General features: G+C 51.5%; 1 protein-coding gene across 7 annotated transcripts; it reads right to left on the bottom strand.

Moving 5' to 3' along the window:
• Positions 1-84: 84 nt before the first annotated feature.
• On the bottom strand, positions 85-21,296 carry ERN2 (endoplasmic reticulum to nucleus signaling 2; the record flags this gene model as incomplete). 7 transcript variants are annotated; one of them, XM_081257971.1, is made up of 22 exons in its annotated part: positions 85-318; positions 402-469; positions 551-674; positions 1,206-1,333; positions 1,419-1,566; positions 2,839-3,038; positions 3,113-3,212; positions 3,292-3,481; positions 3,623-3,707; positions 8,508-8,667; positions 8,948-9,103; positions 9,814-9,935; positions 10,047-10,194; positions 10,287-10,365; positions 12,187-12,451; positions 14,181-14,282; positions 14,609-14,716; positions 14,856-14,928; positions 18,793-18,865; positions 19,081-19,114; positions 19,465-19,570; positions 21,198-21,296. In XM_081257971.1, 22 exons carry the CDS (start codon positions 21,288-21,290, stop codon positions 106-108), a joined length of 2,775 nt encoding a protein of 924 aa, XP_081114097.1. In that variant the 3' UTR covers positions 85-105. The 7 variants fall into 7 exon arrangements, with proteins under 7 accessions (XP_081114097.1, XP_081114091.1, XP_081114092.1 ...); XM_081257965.1 differs by having other exon boundaries at positions 8,508-8,694; positions 21,198-21,281; XM_081257966.1 differs by having other exon boundaries at positions 8,508-8,682; positions 21,198-21,281.
• Positions 21,297-26,785: the final 5,489 nt, after the last annotated feature.

Raw genomic sequence — 26,785 nt, 5'->3', positions numbered from 1 at the left:
TCTTGTGTTCCCCGAGGGGTGCCTGGCACCCGGGTTCCAGCCACACTGTTGCTCTGGTGTCCCTGGCGGCCCAGCCTCTGCTGGTCTTTTCAACGCCAGGCCAGGTCAGCTCCCAGCGGTCCCCGGGCTCAGCGCCTGGGCCCCTGAGGCTGGCGGATAGTAGGGCAGGAAGAGGCTCTCAGAGGCGCAGCTCCTCAGGGCGTGGTACGTGTGGAGCAGCAGCCGTGGGAAGCGGTTTGTGAAGTACTGGACGAAGTTGTCAGGGACAGGGCCCAGCGCCTGCCGTACCTCGGCCGGGAGCTCCCTGTAGTGATGCTTCTGGAGGGGGCGGAGCAGAGACCCGGGCTTAGCTGGACCAGGCCTCCCCACCATCCAGGCCCCTCCCAAGCCCTGGAACACACCTTGTTTCTCACAGCACGGAGCAGGTCTCGCACCGACGTCCCCTTATACGACCGGAACCTCTTCAGATCTGTGGACAGGGAGGTCGTTGGCACAGCCGTCCCTGCTGGGCTCCCCTCGGCCTCCCGGGCCACCCGAGTCTGGCCTCTACCTGTGTGCAGCGGCACTGAGATGTGCTTGTGCCAGTCACTCCGGACCACCTCGGTGCCACCTGCCTCCAGCGCCATCACCAGCGGCCCCTGCTCAGGCTCCTTCTCCAGCCAGTCGCTGGCGTCCTAGGACCCACAGAGCTCCTGAGCCTCCTGAGCGGGCTCGGAGGCCACAGGCCAGGAGTGTCCTATGGCTGGGGCAGTGCCGCAGCGGAAGCTGCTCGGGTTAGGGTAAGTATTGCCTCCTATGGAGTGTGGCTTCTCTGTGCTGTGCGGGGTCTAATCCAACCGGTGACAGAGGTGCTGTCGTCCCCATTTTACAGATGAGCAAACAGGCTCAAGAGGCTCAAGGTCACACAAGTGGAATGGGCTGTCTGGGCACGGGTATAGCAGGAGAGACGACTAGGGCTGAAAGGAATGGGGTCTAGCCTCACACGAGGGGCAGCTGGGCTGGGGAAGCTGTGCTGAGGAGACCGTGCAGTGCCAAGATGGCAGCGTTCGGGAGTCTGGGCTCTGCCTTGATTGAGATAAGGATTTGGGCTGCCTGGAACAGGTAGACGAGTCTCTTTTCCCCCAGCCAATCTGGCTTCCCCTTTCTTGTTGCTCAGGACCCAAACTTGGGACTTTCTGGGGCTGCTCCCCAGGTTTCCTCCTGACCTGGAAGAACTGGAGCTGCTTGGCTCTGCTCCAAAAGAAGGGGTGGGCCAGCACCTGGTGAGCAGAGGGACGAGCCTGGGGCAGGGGGCTCAGCATGGCCTCCACCAGGTTCCAGGCAACGACCTTGTCTGTAGGGGCAAGAGGGAGAGATGGCTTCAGGCCCACGCAGGTTCTGCCCTGCTTCCCTCCTCTGCCAGCCCAGGTCCCCCTCACCGTGGGCCTCTTCCTCCAGGTGAGCCAGGCAGGGAGAGCCTGCAAGGATGTTTGCCTGGCGATAAAGACTCTCTCCGAAGGGGTGGCTGCCACCGGAAAGCACGTAGTAGAACACGCAGCCTGCAGAGAAGATGTCCACTGCGCTGGTCTGGGGGCCAGAGGGACAAGCATGAGGAGGAAGTCTCTGCTCCAGGAAGTCTGCCGGGTTACGTTCTCCCCTGGGCTGATACGGCAGCTGGGGATCTGGCTCAGACTAGGACACAAGGACGCTTCCCAAGAGGCATCCTCTTGGCCCTAGATCCCCTCCCCTCTGCACTGTTGAAAGGGACCCACGGTTTTCATCCAGAATCTTTGCCTCTACTGAGTCTCTAGTTGAGGTGTCCAAGTGTCAGTCCTCCAGGTCTGGTGGGCAACACAACCAAGTGAAGCTGGGCACGCATGAGGCGATCAGGCAGCAGTGAGGACTGTATGATCTGGTGCTGGCCCTGTCCACACATGGCCACTGGCACTTAGCTCCAGCTGGTTGCCTCCAGGGGAGTTTCTCGGTGGCAGAGCTTTGATTTTCCAAGAGAATCCAGAAATCTAGGCTTTTATGTGGAATTTCCCAGAAGTTAAAATATTGGCTGCTAATTTAAAAAATCAAAACCTGTACAGGCTCCTAACAGTGCTTTAGCCCTTGGGCCTCCAGGTTGCCAATCCTAGCTTCCTCTAAACTTCAGGGGTGGGGTGGCTTTGCCTGGTGACTGTCCTTGCGTGTTACTCTCATCCAAGCCTGTGACTTTCCCCTACACACCAACTCAAAAATCTATAATCCTGGGGTCTCCAACTCAAGAGTCTCTGGGGGTCAGACACTGCTCTGTGCTCCAGTTATATCAGCTCATGTGATGCTCCCCCAAACCCTCCACATCGGGGTGCCTCTCCACGCTGGCTACACGTTACAGTCACTGGGGGTCAGTTACTGGGTGTGGGGCCCGGGCACCTGAATTTTCTTCAAGTTCCCCAGTGATTCTGCAGCACAGTAGAGATGAAAACTATTTTCTAGTTCAGAGTTTCTCAACCTCAGTACTACTGACATTTTGGACCAGATAATTCTTCATCCTGGGGGACTGTCCTGTGCGTTGTAGCATGTTTCGCAAGCATCCCTGGCCGCTGCGCATTAGACGGCAGTAACAAGCCTCCCTTCCCCTGCCAAGTGTGACATCCAAAAATGTCTCCAGACATTGCCCAAAGGTGGCAAAAATCACCCCTGGTTGAGAACCACTGCCCTAGGTAAGAAGGGAGGAATTATCCCCACTTTACAGATGAAGAAACAGGCTTGGAGGAGTGACTGAAGGTCACACAGCGGGTGATCTGGAGGCCGGACAGGAGAGGCGCTGGGCAGGGAAGGATTCCTGCAGCCTGGGGCGGCGGGAGGACTCACGGGGCTGTCTGGGGGCAGGAGCTGCAGGAGCTCGGGCGCCATCCAGCCTTCTGTACCGGGGACGCCCGAACGGAGGCTGAAGCTGCAGCGGCCAGCGGGCAGCTTCTTGCAGAGGCCAAAGTCTGAGAGGACCACCCTGCCTCGGCCCTGGCTGTCGGGCCCCGTAATGAGGACGTTGCCAGGCTTCAGGTCCCGGTGCACTGTGAGAGCGGAGCAGAGTTGAGAGCTGAGGGGGGAGTCGGGAGCTTGGATGGAGGGCGGGAGGGGCCGGTACCTATGTGTAAGGAATGCAGGTGGGCCAGGCCCGCCATCAGCTGCTGCAGCGCCATCCCGGGCTCCAGGCCCCAGCCGTCCGTCTCCAGGTGTTCCACGTACTGGGGAGCGGCGAGGGGCAGAGCGTCACCCCGCGGCCCAGGACCCCGCCCCCCGCCCATCCCTGAGCACAAGCCTCACCTCCCGTAGCGAGGCCCGGCAGAGCTCCAGGGCGATGTAGTGGAACTGCGGTCCCCGCTCGGTGCAGAAGTAGCGGAGCACGTTGGGGTGCCTGTCAGACTCCTGCAGCAGCTGCACCTCCCGCCGGACCAGGCCGAAGCACTCACGGAGGAGCCGCTTGACGGCCACGGCGCGCCCCTCGAACTGTCCCCTGGGAGGTGGCGAGCGGAGGCCCGGAGGGCAGACGAAGGCAAAGGTTAGGAACTGTGCCCACCTCGGGGGTTCTCGGAAAGAATGGCTCTCCAAGGGACAGTGGCCATCCCCAGCCTGGCTCCTCCTGGCTGCGGCTCACCGGAAAACGAAAGTCCCGCCTGCCCCGCGGCCCAGCACGTCCTTGGGATTGAAGGAAATCTTCCCCACCACGGTGAGCTGCTCGGCTGAGGGGAGGGGAGAGGGGGGTCTCAGGGAGCCTCTGCCCACGACCACCACCCTGCCCAGTCCCGGCTCCCCCACCTCGGCCCTTCTCCGGCCTCCCCCTTGCACGCCCCGCCTGGTGCCAGACTGCTTGGGTCCAGTGTCTTGTGCTGCCACTCAGTCCGTGTGAACTTGGGCGAGTGACTTAACCGCGGTGCCCTGGTCCTCTCATCTGTAAAGTGGGACCTATGTAAGGATCCTGCACAATATTATCGTGAGGATTAATGGAAGAAGGGGTGGGGGAGAGGTTCACTCTACTGTCCTCTTTTATCCTTCTCCCTGTTTTGGCATCTTCTGCCCAGGTTTCTTTCCTTTACCCACCTCCACCAGTTATAATAAACCCTTTCTTTTTTTTTTTTTTTTTTTGCGGTATGCGGGCCTCTCACTGTTGCGGCCTCTCCCGTTGTGGAGCACAGGCTCCGGACGCGCAGGCTCAGCGGCCATGGCTCACGGGCCCAGCCGCTCCGCGGCATGTGGGATCTTCCCGGACCGGGGCACGAACCTGTGTCCCCTGCATCGGCAGGCGGACTCTCAACCACTGCACCACCAGGGAAGCCCAATAATAAACCCTTTTAACTGAGGAATTTGCTTCAAACAGGAAGGTGAGTTTTGGCAGCCGTAAGCATGAGGAGGGTGAATGCTGTTGCAGAAAAGACTGTCCTGGAAGAGGGCGAGGCGGGGTCAGTGGGCGTTTGGATGTTGAGCTGTCCCAGAGTTAGTTCTAGGGCAGCAGGGATTCCCAGAAGGCCTTGGTTTCCTGTTAAGAAGGATGGGGTTGGACTGTTACTGCTCTTCCTTTTGGGTTGCTTGCGAGAGACCCCTCACAATGCACCAGGCTGCACCTTGCTCAGATCCAAGGGGCCCCATGCTCGCAGCTAAGTGTTATCTGGCGCCCCTAGAGTTACATGCCCCTCCGTGGCCCTGAGAACACTCTCCTTAGGAAGAGCTGCCAGCTTCAGTCTCTCTAATCAGCTCTAGGAAAAGCAAATGAAAATCAGCATCAGGGATCAGTGAGAAAAGTATTAAGCTGTCCCTCAGCACTGCTCTGGATTATTTGCTTAAACAGTCACTCTCATCTCCTGACGAGATGCAAGCAGTAACCGAAATTTGTATACCCTGGACGCTCAGGTGTGTGAGCCCAGGGCCTTGCTGGAAGCACATCGCCCACAAGTAAGATGGGCCTGTCTCTCCGGCAGCTCAGGAAGCAGGGACAGAGCTGCGGGAAAGCCTGTTTGAACCAGCCGTGTTCAGCTGGCTCCAGGTGAGGGTCCCTGAGCACTTCCGACCCCTCTTCTGTACCACTTGCTTCGTTCTGCTGCGTTTCCTGTCTCTTACATGTCTGCCTTCCCTGCTCTGGATGCCCTTGGTATGAGGTGAAGACTTGCTACGTGCTTTCTGGGTTAGATTCAGAACTAACTCTAGATTCAGGAGCACCCTCAATGCTGGGATGGAGGCCAGACTTCTGGCCTTGAATGCAGAAATAATGAGCCGGGGGTTTTCCCTGGTGGTGCAGTGGTTAAGAATCCGCCTGCCAATGCAGGGGACACAGGTTCGAGCCCTGGTCTGGGAAGATCCCACATGCCGCGGAGCAACTAAGCCTGTGCGCCTCAACTACTGAAGCCCGCGCACCTAGAGCCCATGCTCCACAACAAGAGAGGCCACCGAAATAAGAAGCCCGAGAAGCCCGTGCACCGCAACGAAGAGTAGCCCCCACTCGCCGCAACTAGAGAAAGTACGGGCGCAGCAGCCAAAAATAAATAAATTAAAAAAAATAATAATAATGAGCCGGGAGGCTCAGTCTGCACAAACATATTCACCATTTGCTCAGCCTTCTATATCATGATAATGGAGAAGCAGCAAATGCAGGAGAGAAGTTCTAAAGTAATCAAATGTTGTCACATGATGGGGAAGCAGTGTACAGTCAGAATTCCCTCTGAAAACCTCAGGAACATGTGATGTATGGTGTTGCTTCTTTTACTCGGGTTGGGAAACCATTAAAGTGGTCACCTATTTTCATGCATATTGCCAAAATGCAAACAGAGGTAACATCCCAGAGTTGACCTGCTTTTGAGTTCCTGAGCTGCTACTTACTGGCTTTGTGAGTCTGGGGTGGGGTGCCATGAACCTTTCATTTTCTGTTCCATAAAATCAGCGTCATGATAGTATCCACCTCACAAAAATGTTGTGAATATCATACGAGTTCATGCATGCACAGCATTTAGAAAAGTGCCCGGTACACAGTAAGCGCTATATAAATGTTAGCTCTCAGTGTTAACTCTGGTTCAGGCTTGATTGCGCCCACTTGCCGCTGAATGTACCATGTAGCTGGTGGTCCTGGAGGACACCCAACCAAGCACGTGTAGATGGATTTGTGGAGGTTAAATGAGAGTGGGACAGGACTCCACTGTAGATTTTGTGAACCATAAAAAGGTACCGAGGAACGTTCCTCTCCCCGCAACAAGAGGAGAAGCAAGATTTCCAAGGTCAGAGTTCCTGACATAGATGTCCTAAGAATAAGAATAGGCTGCCACACAGTGCCAGTGTGGTGGGGGCTCTTTTGGAGAGTGGTTCTCGAAGCTTTTCTGCCATCTGCCACATTCGTTTATTTGACTCTCCCTGCACTAAAGATTTTTGATACACTGGACTCCATATTGTTGCCTATTGGATGGGCAAGTCCCAGCCTATTAACTCTGCCTGTTCCTCACACCTGCTCGGCACATATTCACTCCGTATATATTTATTCAGTTGAGAAGGGCTGTTTAAGAACCTGCAGTGGCCACTGTCAGTCACTGCCTCAACAGATATTCCCTGAGCCATGCTCTGGGTCGAGATTGCAGCAGTGAGCAAGGCAGGCTGAGCCCAAGAACCTGTTCTCCAGTTTGCCACAGTCCCATCACGCCCTATTCTCTCTCCTATGTGGCTGCTTCACTTGTTTACTTTATCCACCTGCCCTACCCATGAGCATGAGATTGCAACCTTCCTTTCAGCTTCCGGAATGTGTACCCTGCTTCCTCTCATCTCTGAACCTTCGCCTGTGCTACTGGTGCCACCTGGACTGCTGCTGCCCCCTCCTCCCTGTTCACCTGGGTAATTCCTTCTTATCCTTGGGATCACAGCTTAGACTTGCCTTTCAGGACAATTCCCATGTCCCCATGTCTGAGCTACATGCCCCTCCTTTGTGTTCCTCTAGCTCCCTGTATCCTCCCCAACCCCATCACGGCATTTATCACAGAGCCTAGTGACAGCCTGTCCTTTCCTGGCTTTGCCTAGAGGTCATGAAAACACCAAAGTAAAGTTTATGAAAACTTTAAACGAAGAAAGTGAAAGAAATAGAAAATTCCAGAGGGAATCCAGTATTATAGAGAGATTGTTACCACTGAGTTTTGTAACAAAGGTACCAAGCTCTAGCTGGGATTCTTGTCCTGAAGCACTGATATCACTTTGATTATTTTCTTATAGTGAGTAAAGAAGTTTAAGTGTTTTATATATCAAGAATGAGCCAGGGCTGGGATTCAACATACTTTCTTCTCCTCCTCTGAGGATTATTGGTATCTACGGACTCACAAGGGGACTGAGACGTCTGGGGAAAGAATTCCATCCTGTCAATGACTGGGACCGTGGACCGGGGTCATGAGGGACACCTGAAGGATGATGGCAGGAGGAACAGCAAGGTCATTTGACGAGAACCACCTGGGACAAGGTGGAGTCTGGGTCATCTGGGGAAAGACTTGGCTTGAGTCAGAAGGTCCAAGGAGATGAGTGTTTCAGGGTGCAGTGGGGTATTACTTGGACCCACCCAGAACCAGTGAAGTGACTGGAACTGCAACTCTCAGGGCTCAGGCAACTCGGCAGTGGGGGACTTTCTACAAGAGCTGAGCCCTGAGGAAGAGAGCTGCTTCCCTCTCAGCACAGGGAGGTGAACGCAAGGGGGAACTTTGGGAGCAGCACGGGAGCATCACGCCAAGCATGGGGCGGACTTCACGCTGAGTTAAGGGCACAGCAGAGTGGCTCCAAGGCTCCAAGGCAGTGGTTTGAGCAGTTCGACAGGAGGGTCCAGCAGCAGTTCACACAAAGGACCGAGGCCAGCCCAGCCCGGAACCAAAGAAACAAGAGAGAAGTAGCCTGGACTGACCACTAAAAGCATGTGGAAGTTCCCCTGGGGCATCCTACAGATTCCAGAGGAAGCTTGAAAGGGCTTGTTTATAGGATGAAATTGAGAAAAGAGAAGAGAAATATTTAAAAAATTAAAAGCCCTAAAGAGAAAAGGAACCAAATGGTACCTAGGTGATTTATTGTTACCAAATATGATGTTATTTTAACACAAATATTAATAACATCACATAGTCTGATTTAATAGTAATGATGATGTAACCTCTCATAATGAAGTGATGTCATGGGGTGGGTGTTATTATTCCCATTTGACAGATAAGGGAACTGAAGCTCAGAGGAATTAAGCAATTCATCAAAGTTAACAGTTCGTAGAGTTAGATCTATACCCAGTTCTATCTGCATCCAGGGTCCTTAAACATACCCAGTTCTATCTGCATCCAGGGTCCTTGAACATAACGACAACAGTAAAAATGATGGCAAACATTTTTAGAAGGCTCAACTACATAGCAGGCACAATTTGAAGTTCTCTCCTATTAACTCATTTAAGCTTGGCTACCCCACTACAGTGGCTTCTAATATACCGACTTTGAAGCTAAACCTGCCCCTCCCTTTTCTGTCCCTGACTTTGTCCTTTCCTGTTCATGTCAGCTCACCTTCAGGGTCTTCGAGTGGCTGGTCTTGCTCTGGGGGGTTTTGAAACCTCTTCCGGCTCCGTGGGGTGGCCCCGGAGGGCTGGGACTGAGCATCCCATGAGATGTGAGAAGGGCCTGCAGGTGCCAGGGGAGCCTGCTGCCACCGCTTCTCTGCCAGCTGCTGTTGCTGCTGCTGAAACATGGGGGCCTAAGAGGGCCCAGCCTTGGCCAGCCCCTGACCCATGATGGGCCCAGAAGCTGTGCCTGAGATGGCCTGTTCCTGGAGCATTGGCATAAACAGCACAGTGTCAAGGGCTCTGGGAGCTGCTAAGAGGACAGCAGGGGTCAGAATTGGATCTGGGTGAGGGAGAAAGTTGCCAAGTGGTCTTGGAGAGGAGGAGCTAGGAGTTCCCCCTAGGAAGACCGTAAGATGGACCTGAGGCCAGGGATGATGGGCTTACCTGCCTCATCAGGAAGAGAATCCATCCTCCCAGGAGGAGAGCAGTGAGGCTGGCTGCCAGCAGGTCTTGGGGTCCCAGTCCTAGATACAGGTCTGGGGTTTTCTCTTCAGGATGCAGCTCCAGGTTTGAAGGTTCCTCCCGGCTCAGGCTCAGGAGCTGGGGACAAAGAACCTTTCACTCTTAGCAGCCCCTCCCACTGTGGAACCCCTAACGCTTCTTTATGACCCAGTATAGAGCTGGGCTTAGCTGAAGGGGTGATGAGTGAGTGGTGGGAAACCTGGCCCTCTCCATGGTGCTGAAACACCATGGTGCCCCAGTAGACTGGACTTTCAGACCTAGCTGAGGACCAGCAATCTCCTGGGGTATCACTAAAAATTCAGATACTCTTGGGGCACCACCAAAAAATTCAGATATCCACCTCCAGAGATTCTGAATTCAGCGGGGGTTGGAATGGGCTCCTAGGTGATTCTGATAAGCAACCAGATTTGAGAATTATGTCTCCGGGTCATGCCTGTTCCTTCTAAACTTGAACTATTAGCAACTCTTGTCCAGTTCTCTCCCAGGAGGACATGCTTTTATAGGTTTTCCATTTTCATTTTCTCACTTGATAAATATTTTGTAAACTTTAAACTGAAGAAGAATAAAGAGAACTGTGACCCATGTTTCACAATTTAGATAGCCAATATCTTTTTAACACTTCTAACACTCTTCTGGCAATAACGACAAATGAAAGTTTTCCTTCCGAGAAATTGTGAGGTCAGTCGACCCATCCCTGAATGTTATTCCTAGAAGCCTGAGGAAAAGGTCCAAGGGCTGCCCACCCCTGCCGCATCTCCCCCCATGCCCTCTGCCCCTCTAGCACTGACCTCCAAGAAGAGAGCTGGGGCCTGGATGCCCCCTGAGGGTCTGGTCCCAGAAGTCCCACTCCCTGGGGTGGGATGGAATCTCAGCATGGTGGTGTGCAGGACTGGGGGTGGCTCATGGTGTCCTAAGGGGCAGGGAAAATGTCAGTGGGTTGGAGGTGATCTCAGCCTTCCAGCTCATAAACTGAGCTCACAGGTCCTTTATCTACTCTAAATTTGGGTAGAGGGGGTCTCACCAATGAGAAGCCACTGGCTAGGGAGGGCCGTACTGCCTGAGGGGTATCTGACAGCAGTGCTAGGTGAGCCCTCTCGCTCTCCTGAGACTTGGAGTGTCACCTCATCTGTGGTGGGGCCATCCGTGGGGGCCAGGGTCAGTCCACGAGGCTATGGCAGAAGATGGAGAGTCAGGAGTGGTGGGGGGAGACTTCTCTCCTGCTCCATCCCCTCTTTCCAGCCCCTCAGAGACCACTTCTCACCACTAGGGCCACCCCTGTGTGAACCAGTGCTTTAGACACATAGAAGCCAGCTTCATCCTTCCCCACATACAGCGTCATCCTAGTGGGGGAGAGGAAAAGGGGAGAAGAATGAGTGATGGTGGTGGGTAGTTTCAGTCACCATAGTACCCGTGTCCTTGTGTTATCCCCGCCCACACTGACTCTGGGCTGGGCCAAGTGACTTGCTTTGGCCAGTGAGACAATAGCAGATGTGACACAAACAGTTGAGAAATGCTTGTGCACTGGAGTTTGCCCTCTCATGGGGTTCTTTGGAACCCCGGGACCACCAAGGAAGGAAACCCAGGCTAGTCTGCGGGTCATGCGAGACCTCATTTGACATCCCGTAGGCTAAATAGTCCACCAACTACGAGAGAGCTGAGTGAAGCTATTCTAGATTGTCCAGGCCCAGCCAAGCCACCATCTGGTTTCTCAGACCAGAAAACCACCCAGCTGACCCACAGAATCTTGAAAAATAATGAATGTTTGTTTTGAAGCTCTAAATTTTGGGGCTGATTTGTTATATAGCAAAAGCTAACTGATACAAACTCTATAGTCATTGTTTCTAAATCTATTTCTAGCCCAGACCTCTTCCATGAGCTCAATCTTCTAAATCTGAACTCATCTCCTCATTCCTTAGCTGCTCCTCGCCCTTCTTCCCCCACTTCCTCCTCACCCCCACCACTTCCTCCTCCAGTGCTCCCTACCTTTGAAAATGACCGCACTCACGCGCCTCTAGAAACCTGAGCATAATGGTTGACTCCTTGCTCTAATCACCAAAATCGTACTGGTTTTTCCTCTTAATATCTGTTACCCTCCACTTATTTCCATCTCTAGCGTTTCTGCCCTGGTCCAAATTGTCTTCATCTCTTGTCTGAACTTATGCAATATTCTGTGATCACTTCCTCCCCACAACTCTAAGATACTCTTCACACTGCAGCCAGTTATCTTTCTGAAATGAAAATATGATCAAATTACTTCTTTGCCTAAAACCCTCTAGTGGCTTCTCCTTAGCCTTGTCCCAAACCCTTTAAATGATCCTACAAGATCCCTGTATAACAGCCTCAGACCTTATTCTCTGCTCAGAGCCATGCTCCAGCCTTATTTATTTTGTTAATTTAATCTGTTCCCTGGGTCCCATGATCTCTCTCTCTCTCTCTCTCTCTCTTGTTTCCTCTTCATCCTTTAGGTTTCAACTTATAGGTCCCTTCCTCTAGGAAGCTTTCTATGATTGCCTTCTGCCCCCAGTCTTGATTTCGGTGCCCTTCCTATACATTCCCATGACACCCTATATTTCTCTTATCTCATCCTTTATCATATCATATTATGATTACGTCTTTACATATGTGTCTCCCCCACTAGACTCTGAGATTTCTGTAGGTAGGAACACTGGCTGTATTACTGTACTCCCAGAACCTAGCAAGCAATTGCTACATAGCAAGTGCTCAATTAATATTTGTGGGATGAACTGAAAGAACGGATAATCCCCAATTTTCCCAGTCTGTCTCCCAGCTCTGCAAGATGGGGACACTAATGTATTTGGTGTTGCAAGGAAGGGTCATATTTAAAGTTTTTAACAATCAGTAAACACATAGTACCTACCAAGCAGAACAGGTGCCAGCTGTAGCACTGGGGTGGAGACATGGAGGCCCCTCCTAGGCCAGACTTTACCCTATCAGTTGCTGAACAGTGGGGCCATCCAGGGGGTCCTGGGAGCACATGAAGGGTGGTGCAGGGCACTGGTTATTTACCAAACTGCTTAAAATATTTTGACCCCTGGTTCAGCTGCACTGGCGTGTCATGGTCGGACATCACACCTGCCCATTGGACCTGGGCTACAATACCTGCAGAAGCTCCTCCCCAGTCCCCAGGCGTGGGCACTTACAGCAGCTGGGTGTCTAAGGCAGAGAAGTGAGTGGCGGTGTCCTGGGGGCCTGAGGCGGGCAGTTGGATGTGGCCCCAGCGGAGGGCAAGGTAGTGCAGGGTGTCCCGAGCCAGTGTGAGATGGGGCAGCTGGCGCAGGCTGTCCTGGTGCCATGTGTAGACGCCCACCACAGGTACGCCTAAGTCCTGGGTCCACAGCACCGCCCCGCTTCCTGGGTCCACCGTTAGCAGCAGGCCCATCCCACAGGATGCCAGGTAGCTCGTGTCTGCCAAGAAAGATGGCTGCGGAGATGTGGTCAGGGAGCCCTGACCTGAGGCACCTCGGAGCATCTTGAGGTGGGGAAGCTGCTCTGAGGGTGGGCCATCAGGAGGGCCACTCAGGTACATGGAGGTCAGGTGAGATCACCTGGAGGGTAATCAGGACATAGGAAGTTCACTGGGTCACTTTGATCAGAGTCAACTGGCAGCTGTATAAGACGTAGGGGGTCAGTCATGGTCATCCAAAGGCGACTCAGGTGTGTGAATCAGTCCTTGTCACTTAGGATGTGGGGTAATCAGTCACGGTCTGGCTGCTGGTCAATCAGGGTGGTCTGGAGACATGTGGGTAACGTGGAAGTCATTTAGAATGCGAAGCGTGTCAGCCAGGGGCCCTGTGGGTGTCACCTGTGATGTGTCAAGGTCACCTGCATGAGTTCTCATGTGGAATGGTGGAGTCAGGGTCTGAGGGGTGGCTTAGGGCACTTTTGGGGTCACTCAGGCATTTGGGAAGGAGAGTTATTTGTTTTTTGTTTTTGTTTTTTCTTTTTTGGGGTACGCAGGCCTCTCACTGTTGTGGCCTCCCCCGTTGTGGAGCACAGGCTCCGGATGCGCAGGCTCAGCGGCCATGGCTCACAGGCCCAGCTGCTCCGCGGCATGTGGGATCTTCCCGGACGGGGGCACGAACCCGTGTCCCCTGCATCGGCAGGCGGACTCTCAACCACTGCGCCACCAGGGAAGCCCGGGAAGGAGAGTTATTATTTTTTTTTAAAAACACAACATGGGGCTTCCCTGGTGGCGCAGTGGTTGAGGGTCCGCCTGCCGATGCAGGGGACACGGGTTCGTGCCCCTGTCCCGGAGGATCCCGCATGCCGCGCAGCGGCTGGGCCCACGAGCCATGGCCGTGGGGCCTGTGTGTCCGGAGCCTGTGCTCCGCAGCGGGAGAGGCCGCAGCAGTGAGAGGCCCGCGTACAGCAAAAAAAAAAAAAAAAAAAAAAAAAAAAAAAACACAACATGATTATATTTTAATACACAACCAAAATACAAACCACCATAGTAAATTGATGGCAATAAAATATGGCGTTTCATTTGCATTGCATGACAAATGGTTAGCATCCTTAGTCATAAATGAGTTCTTAGAAGCCAGTAACAAAGACACTGATATACCAAGGGAAATGACACACACACACAAAAAAGAAGAAGATGAAATAACCCAAGGGACTAGAAGGGTTAAGCATATATGATGACTGAGCTGAACAATAACAGAAGAAAAGCAATTTCTTTGTAACATCATATTACCAAAGATTAAAAATCTAACATTTGTACAGTTTTAGGAAACACAGGGAAGGACAGTTATAATATCAAGGGGGTGGTGAGTCTGGGGGAGGTCACTTAGGGTCATCTGTCAGGGGTCGTTCAACATTGGGGGACTGCTCAGGGTATGCAGGGGTTGTTTGGGGTCACTCAGGAGGTGGGGAGCACACAGGGTGACCTGGCTGGGCTCATTGGGAGTGCAGAGGAATTAGGATGTTAATAGCTGCTCAGGGTACGGGAGGGTCAGGCTGGGTGTCGAGAGGGGTCACTTAGGGCTGTCTGTCAAGGGTGTGTCATTCAGTACGTGGGGTCCCTCAGGAGTTCAGGTGGGTCAGAATGTGGTGGGGCTTGGTCGTGGATACCACTCAGGGTTCCCTGAGTTGGGGACCTTGCTCCAAGGTGGAGCCAGAGAAGGGAGGCACTCACATTTCCCAGGTGAGCCATCCACGGGGGCTGCTGAGTAGCGGCGGTAGGTGGTGTTCCAGCGCAGGGCTGGGGCCCTGGGGTCATGCATGGTGACCGTGTACTCTGGGGACACCCAGAAGCCGGGTTACCAGGAGCGCCCACGTGGTTCTCCTCCACTCCCACCCGGGGGACATCATCTCATGGGGGCGGGGGCTTCCCGAGCACCCAGCCTGGAGGCCAGAGTCTGCAAGCAGCATCAGGATAGTAGAAACCAGCTCTGTTTTGGTCACTGCTGTGTCCCCCGCTCCTTGTTCAGTGCTCAGGGAAGTGTTTGTTGACTGACAGAGTGATTGACTGGCCTGGACCCAGCCTGGATAACAATTGCCAGGCCTGGGCAGAGCAAAATGGGGGCTGCCCAGAGCTCGGGGAGCAGCTGGGGCCTGACTCACGTGTCCGGCCAATGTAGAGGCGGGGGGTAGAGGGTCGCTCTGTGGTCAGGGTCATCTGTGTCTTCCCTGATTCAGGGTCCACCACAAACCAGGCATCCTGCTTCCGGCCTGTGGAGGTGGGAAATGTGCTCGCTCTCAAGATGGCCTGGAGAGGGTGTGCAGCCTCTCCGTGCTGTGCCTAGCTGGCCCGTCCTGACCTAGGTCCAGTCCCTGCTGGACCAGGACCCCAGGCTGGAGAGATGCTTACCTGTATAGAAGACGCCGTCAGAGCTGCGACAGGGGGAGGCATGAACCAGCTCGGGGATGGTGAACGGCAGTCTCTGGGGAGTGGAAAGAGCAGAGAAGCACATACAACTTATTCATTAGGTACAATTATTATCATATCCATTCCCAGAGGGGCTAAGTAATGTGGCTAATATCACACAGCTGGTAAGTAGCAGAGCCAGGCCTTGAGCGTAGCCAGTTAGTTTCCAGAAGCCTCACACTGAACCACTCTGCTACACAACCTCTTAAGGAGCTGCAGAAAATCCCACTCCAGTGCCAAGATGCCACCTGATCACATGATCCTGGCCTGACCACCTCAAAAACACTTGATGAGACTTGAAAACTTCAGTGGCCATGACAACCTTGGAGAGGCTGGGGAACTGTTCCACCCAAGAGACATGAGGACCAAATGCAAGGGGTGATCTTGGTTTGGGTTCTGGACTGGAAACAATAAAGCACACCGTTAGGAACTTGAAAAAATTAATCTGGATTGTGGATTAGATAACACTATTGTATCAATGTTAAATCTTCTGATTTTGATAATTTACACTCAGGCTATGTAGAAGAAAATCCTTGTTTTAGGAATACACAATGACGCTTTAGGAGTAAAGGAGCATAATGTCTGCAACTCATTCTCAAATAGTTTGGAAAAAGAAATTTTATATACACATGTGTAATATTATCCATCTATTAAGAGAGAATGATAAAGTGAAAGTGATGTTAAAAACTGATGCATCTGGGTAAAGGGAATGAACAATTGCTCTGAATTATCTTTGCATTTTTTTCTTACATTTGAAATTATATCAAAGTGAAAAAAATCCCCAAACTCCACATACAGAGCTCTTGCCAGACAGCACCCCAGGCACAAGCCAGTACTGAGGGAAAGAGAGTCGGGGCTTCCCGGGGGCTCAGTCAGGACAGACAACAAAAGAAGTCCATACAACCTATAGTTGGTACGGTTAATGCATGACAGGGGAGCACATGAAGTTGAGGGTACCTGATGCAGATGTGGGGGACTGAAGATGGACTGATGGAAGAAGTTCAGTTGTATTCATTCATTTAACAACCGTTTAATGAGCACCTATTACTAGCCAGGTGCTGGGAGTCTGTTGTAACCAAGACTGACCAAGTGCCCTTCTGCACAGAGTTACATTTCTGGTGTGTGTGTGTGTGATAATAAACAAACAAAAACACATAAACCCTAATACCATAATGCCAGGTAGTGGTAAATATTATTAAAACAAACTCAGAGAACCAGGATAGACACTGATTTGAGATGTTATTTCACATAGCCCAGCTAGGGAGTAAGAACCCAAGCCAAGGGAGGAGGGAGCCACAGGGTCATGTGGAGGGAGAGTGCTCTGGGCAGAGGGAGAGAATGCTGAGGCCAACGGCAGGGCCACCTACCAACGGGCATGTTTAAGGAACAGCAAGGAGGCCAGTGCACCGGGAGTGGGGATGCAGAGTGGCCGAAAGTGAGGTCAGCTGGAGGCAAGACCACGGATTGGGAAGGAGTTTGGCTGTTAAGTTGGGCCTTGAGGGGTGAGTAGGAGACAGCCAGGGGAAGGGGAGCACTTCTCACAAATATTCTGCTGCTTCTTCTGGGCTCCTGGTGGATTATATTTCTTTTCCTGCTTAAAGTGGGCACAGCCATGAGACTTGCTCTAGCCAGAGGGAGGGAGCAGAAGAGACCAGGTCCACGTGGATACTCCAAGAGCCAGGGTGCGCTTCACCTCGTTCTCCTTTTCTGCTTTGGTGACTGAGAAGCCTCGGTTGAGATGGAGTGTCTAACCGCTTGGGTCTCCAGTAGACCACAGTGTACAGAGCCCCCGGGGGACCAACGTTGGTCATATGCTGTCAGCAGGAAGCAAGCTCTGTGGAGCCACGGAGATTTGTGTGCTGTTGTTGCAGCGTGCTGCGGCTCATCCTGACTGAGTTGGGGAAGTAGAGGCAGAATGGAAGAGGGTTCCAGACTCTTGGGGACAAGCTGGGTGAAGCCCCAGAGCTGGCACATTCAATAAATTGATCTGTGTGTGTGCCGGTGTGTGCATGCATGGGTGCCTGTAGGTGAGCGAAGAGACTGCACAAGTGAGCTGGCCCTGATGTGCTTTGTCAGAGCGACTGGACTTTATCCCCGATGCAGGGAGAGTGATGTGACTCACAACCACACCTGTCCATAAGACCCAGTGATGACCCCCAGAGCTGGATGGGACTGGAGGTCCACTCTCCACCTGGCCCTCCCCATGGGAGACATACTTGTTTAGATTCCATCAGTGGGCGCCCTGTGCTCTGGCTTCCAGTCGGGGGCTGGGGTACCGGGAGGGGCAGAATCAGGGCGAGTGTTCCTGGGTCTCCTCTCCACAGAGTCGTCGAGGGCTGGCTGTGTCCCTCCCCCAAAGGCCTCAGCTCCTTCCAGGTGGCCCTCTCCTCCAGCCCCCTCTGGATCATTCCCCTCCTCTGAGCTTAGGGCTGATAAATGGCACCCCACGGTATGGGCCATAGGACACAGCACCCTGCCCTGCGGTTTCCTACCTCGGCCCACACCTTTGTAAGGAATCCCGTTAATAAAACCGCCTCAAACTCTCCCGTTGTAGTGTGCCACCTGTTTGCTGGGACCTTGCCTGCTTACATACTATTTCTTACCAATTCGGTTTCCTAAATCACATGCGTAAGAGCATCCTGGTAGGCATCCCATGGCACAGTCAGAATTCTGACACTACCTGACTCTGCGCTTGGCCACGTGACCAGCTTTGGCTGATGAGACTTTAGTGAATGCGATGCAGTCGGCCCTCCCTATCCGCTGGCTCTGAACCGACAGATTCAGTCAAATGCAGATTGAAAATATTTGGGAAAAAAAAGTTCCAGAAAGTTTCAAAGAGCAAAACTTGTATTTGCCGCACACTTGGCAACTACTTACATACCATTTGCATTGTATTAGATATTATAAGTAATCTAGAGATGGTTTAAAGTATTTGGGAGGGGGACTTCCCTGGCGGTCCAGTGGGTGAGACTCCGCGTTGCCAATGCAGGGGGCCTGGGTTCGATCTCTGGTCGGGGAACTAGATCCCGCATGCATGCCGCAGCTAAAAAGATCCCACATGCTGCAACTAAATAAAGATCCCATATGCTACAACTAAGACCAGGCACAGCCAAAATAAATAAATAAATATTTAAAAAATAAAGTATATGGGAGGATGCGTGTAGGTTATATGCAAATACTATGCCATTCTATATAAGGGACTTGAGCATCCTTGGATTTTGGTGGTGGGGGACGATTGACCTGTGGATACCAAGGGACGACTGTATAAGCAAAGCTTGAAAAATGTTTATGCACTGGCCTCACCCTCTCTTGCTGCTTCTGGTTCCTTTGTTGATACCATGTGAACAAGCCCAGGCTTGCCTGTTAAAAGATGAGAGACCCCTGGCCCAGTTGCCCCCATCAAAAGCCAGCCAACTACCAACAGTTTTCAGAAAGAGACCCAGCTGACCGGCAGCGGACCACAGATGCTTGGGCAAACTCAGTCAAGGCCACCCAGCTGAGTCCAGCCTAAATTGTCATCTCACAAAATTATGAGTTAAATAAATTGTATTTTAAGTTTGAGTTTTGGGGCAATTTGTTATTTAGCACAAGCTAACTGATACATAGGTTTCCCCTTAAAACCCTCAGAGTCCCCTGGAGAACCCCCCGTGATGCCCTCAGAGGCCTGACAGTCATCCAGTCAGCCTGCTCTGCAGACACAGCCAGAGTCACCCTACCACCCCCTTTCAACAGATCCCTCCAGACAGCCTTCCCCCAGTGCTCTCAGACTTAACCCTCTGCAGGACACTTGGATTCTGACCATACAGCCCCCCACCCTTTCAGTGCTCTGGCTAACAGAAGCCCTGACCCTCACCCATCCCAAGCACTGTAGGAAACACACCATTAATCCCTGTTGTTTCTGCGTCCCCAAGATGTACAGGCTGCCATCAGCTGGGTCTGAGAGAAAGGCTGTCCTGTGGGGCAGAGAGGAACGGGGGAAGGTTGGGTGCACGCCCCCTGGTTCCAAGAGGGCCCCCCCACAACTTCCCCGCCAGTAGGAGCCTACCCTCGAAGGAGGCACCACAGAGCTCCAGACCCAAATCTTTTCCCTTACTTCCAGCCCACCCACCCCTCCAGGCAACTATGGCCTCCCGAGCTCTCAGTTGCCCGCTCCTTGGGGTCCACTTACTCTGTGACGTACATTGGCCCCTGGATGATGGGATCTGTAGGGACAGGGACATGAGCATGAGTAGACTCCCCGTTGAAAGGCATACCTCACATTGGTGCTTACTATGTGCCAGACACCAAGCCAAGCATTTGTCACGAGTGTAATGTAATCCTCCCAAGAACTCTGTGAGGTAGGGTTGTTACCCTTGGCCCCATTTTACAGGTGAGGACGTTGAGGCTCAGAGAGGTGAAGTGACTTTCCCAAAGTCACACAGCTGGTAAGTGGTAAAGCTGCCTGCAGACACCTGCTTATTGGATTCTAGACCCCATGTTCTCATTGCCCACGCCAAGGTGACCTCCCCCCAATGAGAGATCCAAGGAGGGAGGAGTGACTGCCCTTGCTTACCGTCTTTCAGCGTCCACTTCAAGTCCCCTGTCTGCTTGATCAGTGCGTGGAGACTTCCATCCAGGGTGGACACGAACAGGAGGTTCTCTGGCGTGAAGGTCTGAACCTGCAGTGGAAACAAAGTCACCTCTTCTGAGAGGCCTGGGACCGCCCTAGTGCTTGCTCCAGGCAGGGCTGGCTGGGACTCCCCTTCCCCTAGAGGGAAACAGAGAAGGAAGGAAGGAGGCTTGGGGAAGCTGCTGGCTCCACCCACTGACCTCCACGACCCTAGAGAGGGGTTACGGTGGGAGCCGGGGCGCCTGGCTCCTTTACAAAAGGACTTCAGTGACCCTTACAGCCTCCCTAAGAGATTGGTGCTATTATTCTCACCATTGCACAGGTGAAGGAGACTAAGGCTCAGGAAGGTTAGATAATTTAGCCTCCAGCCACACAGATAAATGGCAGAACCGGGACTTGAACCACCATCTCTCTGGTTCCAGTGCCTGGTCCCTTTCTCCTTTGCCTCCCCCAACCCATTCCGTCTCCCCAAACCGGCCCAGCTGCTTTTGGTGCCAGGCTCCAGCGGGCCCCCTGGACCAAGTTGGGGGTGGCCAAGGGAGGGAGGGCTGGTGCTGCCCTGCGTCTGGCCCCTGCTGGGCTAACTCACCTGCTCCAGCCCTTCCTTGAGCAAACAGGGTGGGGCTGAGCTCCTAGCAGGAACCCTAACATCCGGGTGGCCTAGCCGCACCCCTGCAAAGGCCACATCCTGCTCCAGGACCCTCAGGCTTGGGGCCAAGCCAATGGTTTCGGAGTCAGGAAGCTGCCTTCTGGCCCTCTCTTCTCCCGGCCTGTTTTGTGATCTGCAGCGTGGCAGGAGGGAGAGCGACCTGGAGAAGAAGCTGCAGACTGATTGCCCACTGCTGAGTTTTGTTTGACCATCATCGGTTTTAAAATTTCGTTTATAATTAGCTACCAATTTTTTAAAAATTGGAAAGATTTCACTTAAAAAAATCAAGATTTCTCATTTTTCTCATTTCTAGTTTTTTTCTTATTTTTTCTGGAAACACCCGATCTGGCCACACTGTGCTCATATTCCTACTTGGCAACCATTGGGTGGGTCCTGAGCTGGAAGTGGGCACGGGGTGGCATGAGCAGTTGCTTCTATGATCCCAATAACTGTTCCGGGGGCTCCAGGCTGGACACGTGGATTCTAGTCCTGGCTTTGCCTTCTCACTGCCATTTCTATAAGATTGGACTTTTCCGCTCCCGGCAGGGCTGCACCAGATACCCATACCTCCGGCTTATTTATCCCAGAGGTTGTGAATCAGGGCTCCAGTCACGGGTAAGGTGGGGGAGCGTTGTGATCCGCCTGAATTTGTCTGTAGAGCTGGGTGTATGGGCGCATTTCTCGACAGAGGACCTTCAAGTGGATCCTAAGTTCCAAGGAAGCCGGGGTTCCAGAAGTTTTAGGAGGCCTGGCAGGAAAGCGAGGGTCCCCTCCCTCCACCCCCACCCCCATGCTGCAGGACGCGCGGGGTGTTGGGTCTACCTGCGCTCTTCCGCGCGGGCAAGTCTCTCCAGCTCGTGGGGCAACCGGCAACTCTCCAAAGCTAGGAATTTTTCTCAGGCCAGGGGCCGAGTTGGGGCGACCCGGACCCGGGGGAGGGAGAGGCGCCTGCTGTGGTCCCGCCGCGCCCCAGCCGTCTGCGCCCCCGGCCCCGACCTTGGAGGCTCCGCGTCCGCCCGCTTCTCACCTGTGGCCCGAGCGTCCCGAGCAGCGCCGCGAGCTGCAGCAGGAACGGGGACCAAGGGCCGGACTCCCGGGCCGCGCTCGCCATAGCCCGCATAGACGGCGTCCACACAGCTGGCCTGGTCCCCGGGGCCTCCAGGGGACCGCACAGCTCCCGCCCGGCAGGAAGAGACTCCGCCCCGGGCTGGGCCAGTTGGGCGCGCAGGGGCCGGGGCGCAACCTCAGCCCGTAATTCTGCTCTTTCCCCCGCCCTTCCCATCGCACTCACACCTGCACCCCTCGGTCACCCCGCAAGGGATGGCTCTGAGCTTTCCTGGAAAAGGGATTTTACCAACGGCGGCCCTTATGGAGAATGTACCACCTGCCAAGTATTGCACCAAGTGCTTTACATCCATCATTAACTCATTTAATCTTCACAGCATTTCCCATGTAACAGCTGGGGCTCAGAACTGGGATTCAGATTCAGATGTCTGACCTCAGAGCTTGTGCTCTTTGTTACTATACCAGTAGCCTCTACTGAGAAATGATAAATGACAGATTAATTGGTTGGGTCAGTTATACATTCAATAAATGTTTATCTATTATCCCAGACTGGGAAGCAGGAGAGACAAGGTCTCTGTTTTCATAGAACTTGCAGATTCCTAAGCGTTAGATATCAAATGCACACATGAAAGGCTGCCTGGCTATGGCAGTTACAGTCCTAGCTGCAGGCAGACTTGGTTCAGGGATGGCCTGCAGGGGTCCAGCTGGTTTTCAAGTTTTGACTCATTCATTTCTCCTTCATTGTGTAAAAATCCCTGCTGATTTGAGGGTCGTGCAGCCTGGCTCTGCCACCATCTCCCACTCCTCCTCTTTGTCATCCTTGACCCTCTGGTCACACCGCCCACAGTCAATGAAGACTTTGCTGGCTGGCCCAGAGCTTTCATCCCCACCCCCAATTCTGCTGTCATCACTGGTGTCTTCAGTGTCACCTGCTCCTGCACGCTGACCCTGACCCGCACTGTAATCAGCTCATGGTCACCCAGGCTTGCCCAAGTAACTCCAAGTAAATCTTGCCTGCTGGCATCTGCATTCCCCAGCTGCTGGGCAGGGGGGAGCGCTAGGGGCTCACGGGTGCCTGCTTCTCTACAGAATTGCCCTTGGCCACTGGAGCAGCCCAGTGCCCCCTGCCCATGACTGACGGACATGAGGTACAAAAGACTGGCCCTTTTGCCTCAAGGTGGAACCAACTCTGTGGTGCAATTTGTGCTCGAGAGGTCCCTGTGAGATGAGGCTGAAGCCGGTCTCCAGCTGAGACCCCTCCTTCCTTGGCTCTTCCATCCTGCTTCCCTCACTCCTCTTCTCTTAAAGGGTTCTTTCCAACATGTCACTTGAGCAAGAATCCCTGTCTCAGGCTCTGTTTTCAAGAACCTGTCAAACCTAAGGCATCCTCTAACCACATTGTCATCAAATGTAGCCTTGGAAAGCCTGACTCCCTCATGGCACAGAAACCTCTTTTAGAAATATGTACATCATGAAGTCTTTGGTTCACTTGGTTACTCCTTCACGCTTAGCTCATCCAATGCCCTCAAACCTAACTTCATAACAAAAGTGGTTGCTTGCCACTCTAGAAACCAACCCAAGCTACTGAACACATGAATGAGGCCTTCTTTATGCTTTATATTTTTTGCACTGTACACTTGTTTCGGAATGTGCATTGTGTTTGTTAATTATGCTTGGATTCACAGGAATTTCTCATGTGATAAATTTGATTTGCATAGACTACAAACTACAAGTGAACTGGTTTAGATAATTTGTGTGTGTGTGATGATATAAATAATACCCGTTTTAGAAACTTTGCAAAATTCAAAAAATATATATAAAATATATATAAATAAGAAAAGAACACTCATTCATTGTTCCACCTCTTGGAAACACAGCATCTCTGTTAACATTCTGTTGTATTTCCCCCGGTGTTGGTTTTTTCCTGTGCCTATACGTCTGGTGGGTACTGTGTTGAAATATTAGCAATGTGTTCCCTTCCAGAGCTTCTTTTTCCCCTGACAGCCCTTCTCCTATTTGAGTGAGGCTGCTCTGAATTTACTGCCTCAGAGAAGGGATGAGGAAGCAGAGAGAAAAAGAAGCTTCTTCTACCTTTTGAGTATTTGTATAACTCTTGGCATGAACCTAAACTTAAGAGAATGAATAATGAGAGTAGAACAGATTCCCTAGACATGGAGAGGATAAGGAGTAGAAAGGAGAGAGAAGATGCAGCAGGTCTCTGAGAAAGGGGGACCACTCTGCAGTCCCCTCACCCAAGGACGGGACCCCATGTGAACATGTGGGATCCAAGGGCCAGGGGATCCGTGTCTCACTTCTGGGTGGAGATGCTGCGTGCTATGTTTGGGTAGAGAGGGGGTGCTAGGGAGGTTTCCACTGCTTAGTGTGATATGGCGGGGGGGGGGGAGGTTTTCTACATGCCCGAGGGAGGGAGAGAGGGAGAGGGAGACAGAGAGACAGAGAGAGAGACAGAGAGAGAGAGAGAGAAAGGCTCTACAAAAAGAAAAAGGGACAATGCAGTAGAGACCAGTAAGGACAAGAGATAGGACACAATGAGACCATGGGCATCTCAGGGGATGGCGGCTGGGACAGATCATGACAAGGACTCGGTGCCCTCTTGCTTCCTGGCACTACGTAAACTCTATGGAATTTAAACCCACCCTGGAGAAAAGCTGGGAGAAGCCAGATGGGAATGAATTTCTTCCACCTGGCACAAGGGAGCTTAAAATAAGAAGTTAAATTGGGTTATAAAGATAAAAAGTTACATTTATTCACCACACCTCGGTTTGTGCTCTGCTTCTGGACACATACATAAACCAATAACTTTTCTCCATTCTAGCAAAAGAATGGAAAAAACAGAAATGGTAATGGGAAAAATATTCCAATCATGATAGATAGCAATAAAAAGAAAGTCCTTAGGAATAAATTTAACTAGAAAGACACAGGACCTATATGAAAACTATAAAGTCTTATGAAGGCTGTAAAACAAAATGTGAATAAATAAAAAGATATGACTGTGTGGGAACACTTAATGTGATTAAAATATTAGTTCTCTCTAAATTAAATTGTAAGTATAATGAAATTCTATTATTGCTATAATACTAAATCTACTCCATGGTCTTTAAAACTTGGTTAAAATTGGGACTTCCCTGGTGGTGCAGCTGTTAAGAATCTGTCTGCCAATGCAGGGGACACGGGTTCGAGCCCTGGTCCAGGAAGATCCCACATGCCGCGGAGCAAATAAGCCCGTGTGCCGCAACTACTGAGCCTACACTCTAGAGCCCACGTGCCACTACTACTGAAGCCCATGTGCCCTAGAGCCCGTGAGCTACAACTACTGAAGCCTGTGTGCTACAACTACTGAAGCCTGCGTGCCTAGAGCCCATGCTCCGCAGCAAGAGAAGCCACCGCAATGAGAAGCCCGTGCACCGCAACGAAGAGTAGCCCCCGATCGCCGCAACTAGAGAAAGCCCACGCGCAGCAACGAAGACCCAACGCAGCCATAAATAAATAAATGTATGGAAAAAAATACTTGGCTAAAATAAAGTTCATATATAAGAATAATGCCTGACAATAGCCAAGAAAAGTGTGAAAATTAAGAATAATGAGAAGGGGGCTTGTCTTACAGGGTATCAGAACATACTGTAAAAACTACAATATCAATATAATTTCAGCACAGGAGTTGACAAATAGAAAAATATGTCAGTGGGATCAAATAGAGAATCCAGAAATAAATATCCACACATTTGAGAATTTAATAAATTATAAAGATAATATTTTAATTCATTGGAAAATTCAATAAATGCCATGGCATAATTATCCATCAAGAAGAAAGTAAATCTTTCTCACTCATTTTTTAAAAATAGATTTCATTTTTTAGAGCAGTTTTAGGTTCATAGAAAAATTGAATGGAAGGTCCAGAGATTTCCCATATACTTCTTGCCCTTAAAATTGCAGAGCTGGCTCCATTATTTACATCCCCCACTAGAAGACTTTGTTACAAGCGATGAACCTACGGTGACACATCATTATCACCCAAAGTCCACAGTTTAGGGTTCACGCTTGGGTTGTACATTCTCTTGGACAAATGTACAGTGACGGGTATACATCGTTATAGTGTAATACACCAGCGTATTTTTTTTAATTTTTATTTATTTATTATTTATGGCTGTGTTGGGTCTTCGTTTCTGTGCGAGGGCTTTCTCTAGTTGTGGCAAGCGGGGGCCACTCTTCATCGCGGTGCGCGGGCCTTTCACTATCACGGCCTCTCTTGTTGCGGAGCACAGGCTCCAGATGCACAGGCTCAGTAATTGTGGCTTATGGGCCCAGTTGCTCCGCAGCACGTGGGATCTTCCCAGACCAGGGCTCGAACCCGTGTCCCCTGCATTGGCAGGCAGACTCTCAACCACTGCACCACCAGGGAAGCCCCACCACCGTATTTTCATTGCCCTAAAAATGCTCTGTGCTCTGCCTGTTCATCCCTCTCTCCCCCTCAATCTCTGGCAACCACTGATCTTTTTACTGTTGCCATAGTTTTGCCTTTTCCAGAATGTCATGTAGTTGGAATCATACAGTATGTAACCTTTTCATAATGACTTTTTTCACTTAGTAATATGCGTTTAAGTTTCCTTAAGTCTTCTCATGGTTTGATAGGTCATTTCTTTTTAGTGCTGGATAACATTCCTTTGTCTACATGTACCACAGTTTATTTGTCCATTCACCCGGTGAAGGACAAGTTGCTTCCAAGTCTTGGCAATTATGAATAAAGCTGCTATAAACATCTGTTTGCAGGGGCTTGCCTGGTGGCACAGTGGTTGGGAGTCTGCCTGCCGATGCAGGGGACACGGGTTCGTGCCCCGGTCCAGGAGGATCCTGCATGCCGCAGAGAGGCTGGGCCCGTGGGCCATGGCCGCTCGGCCTGCACGTCCGGAGCCTGTGCTCCACAACGGGAGAGGCCACAACAGTGAGAGGCCCGCATACCGCAAAAAAAAAAAAAAAAAAAATCTGTTTGCAGATTTTCAAGTGGATCTTGTCAACTTTCTATTGAAATATATCATAGAGAAAAGTGAACAAATCATGTCATACAGTGAACACATTTGTTTAACCTGTACATAGATCAAGAAACAGAATATGACCAGCAACCCCACAAGGTCCCTTATACCCCATTCTAAGAGCAAACTCTACCCTGACTTCTAACACCATAAATTAATTTTGCTTATTTTTGATATTTATATAAATAGAATCAGACCATATATTCTCTTCTGTGTCTGGTTTCTTTTTCAATAATATTTTTGTGAGATTGTCCATGTCATCAAGTGTAGTTGTAGTTCACTCTCATTGCTGTATTGCATTGTATGAATATACCACAATTTATCCATCCTAGTGTTGATGGGAATTAGGGTTTTTTTCCCCTACCAGTTTTTGGATATTATGGAGTGCTATGAATATTCTTGCACATGTCTTTTGGTGAACATATCTATGCATTTCTGTTGTGTATATACTTAGGAGCAGAACTTCTAGGTCATAAGATATGTATATGTTCATCTTCCGTAG

The sequence above is a fragment of the Mesoplodon bidens genome (assembly GCF_964165515.1).
Source record: "Mesoplodon bidens genome assembly, chromosome: 15".
Taxonomy (NCBI): Eukaryota; Metazoa; Chordata; class Mammalia; order Artiodactyla; family Ziphiidae; genus Mesoplodon; species Mesoplodon bidens.
This window is presented reverse-complemented; position numbering and strand designations above follow the sequence as displayed.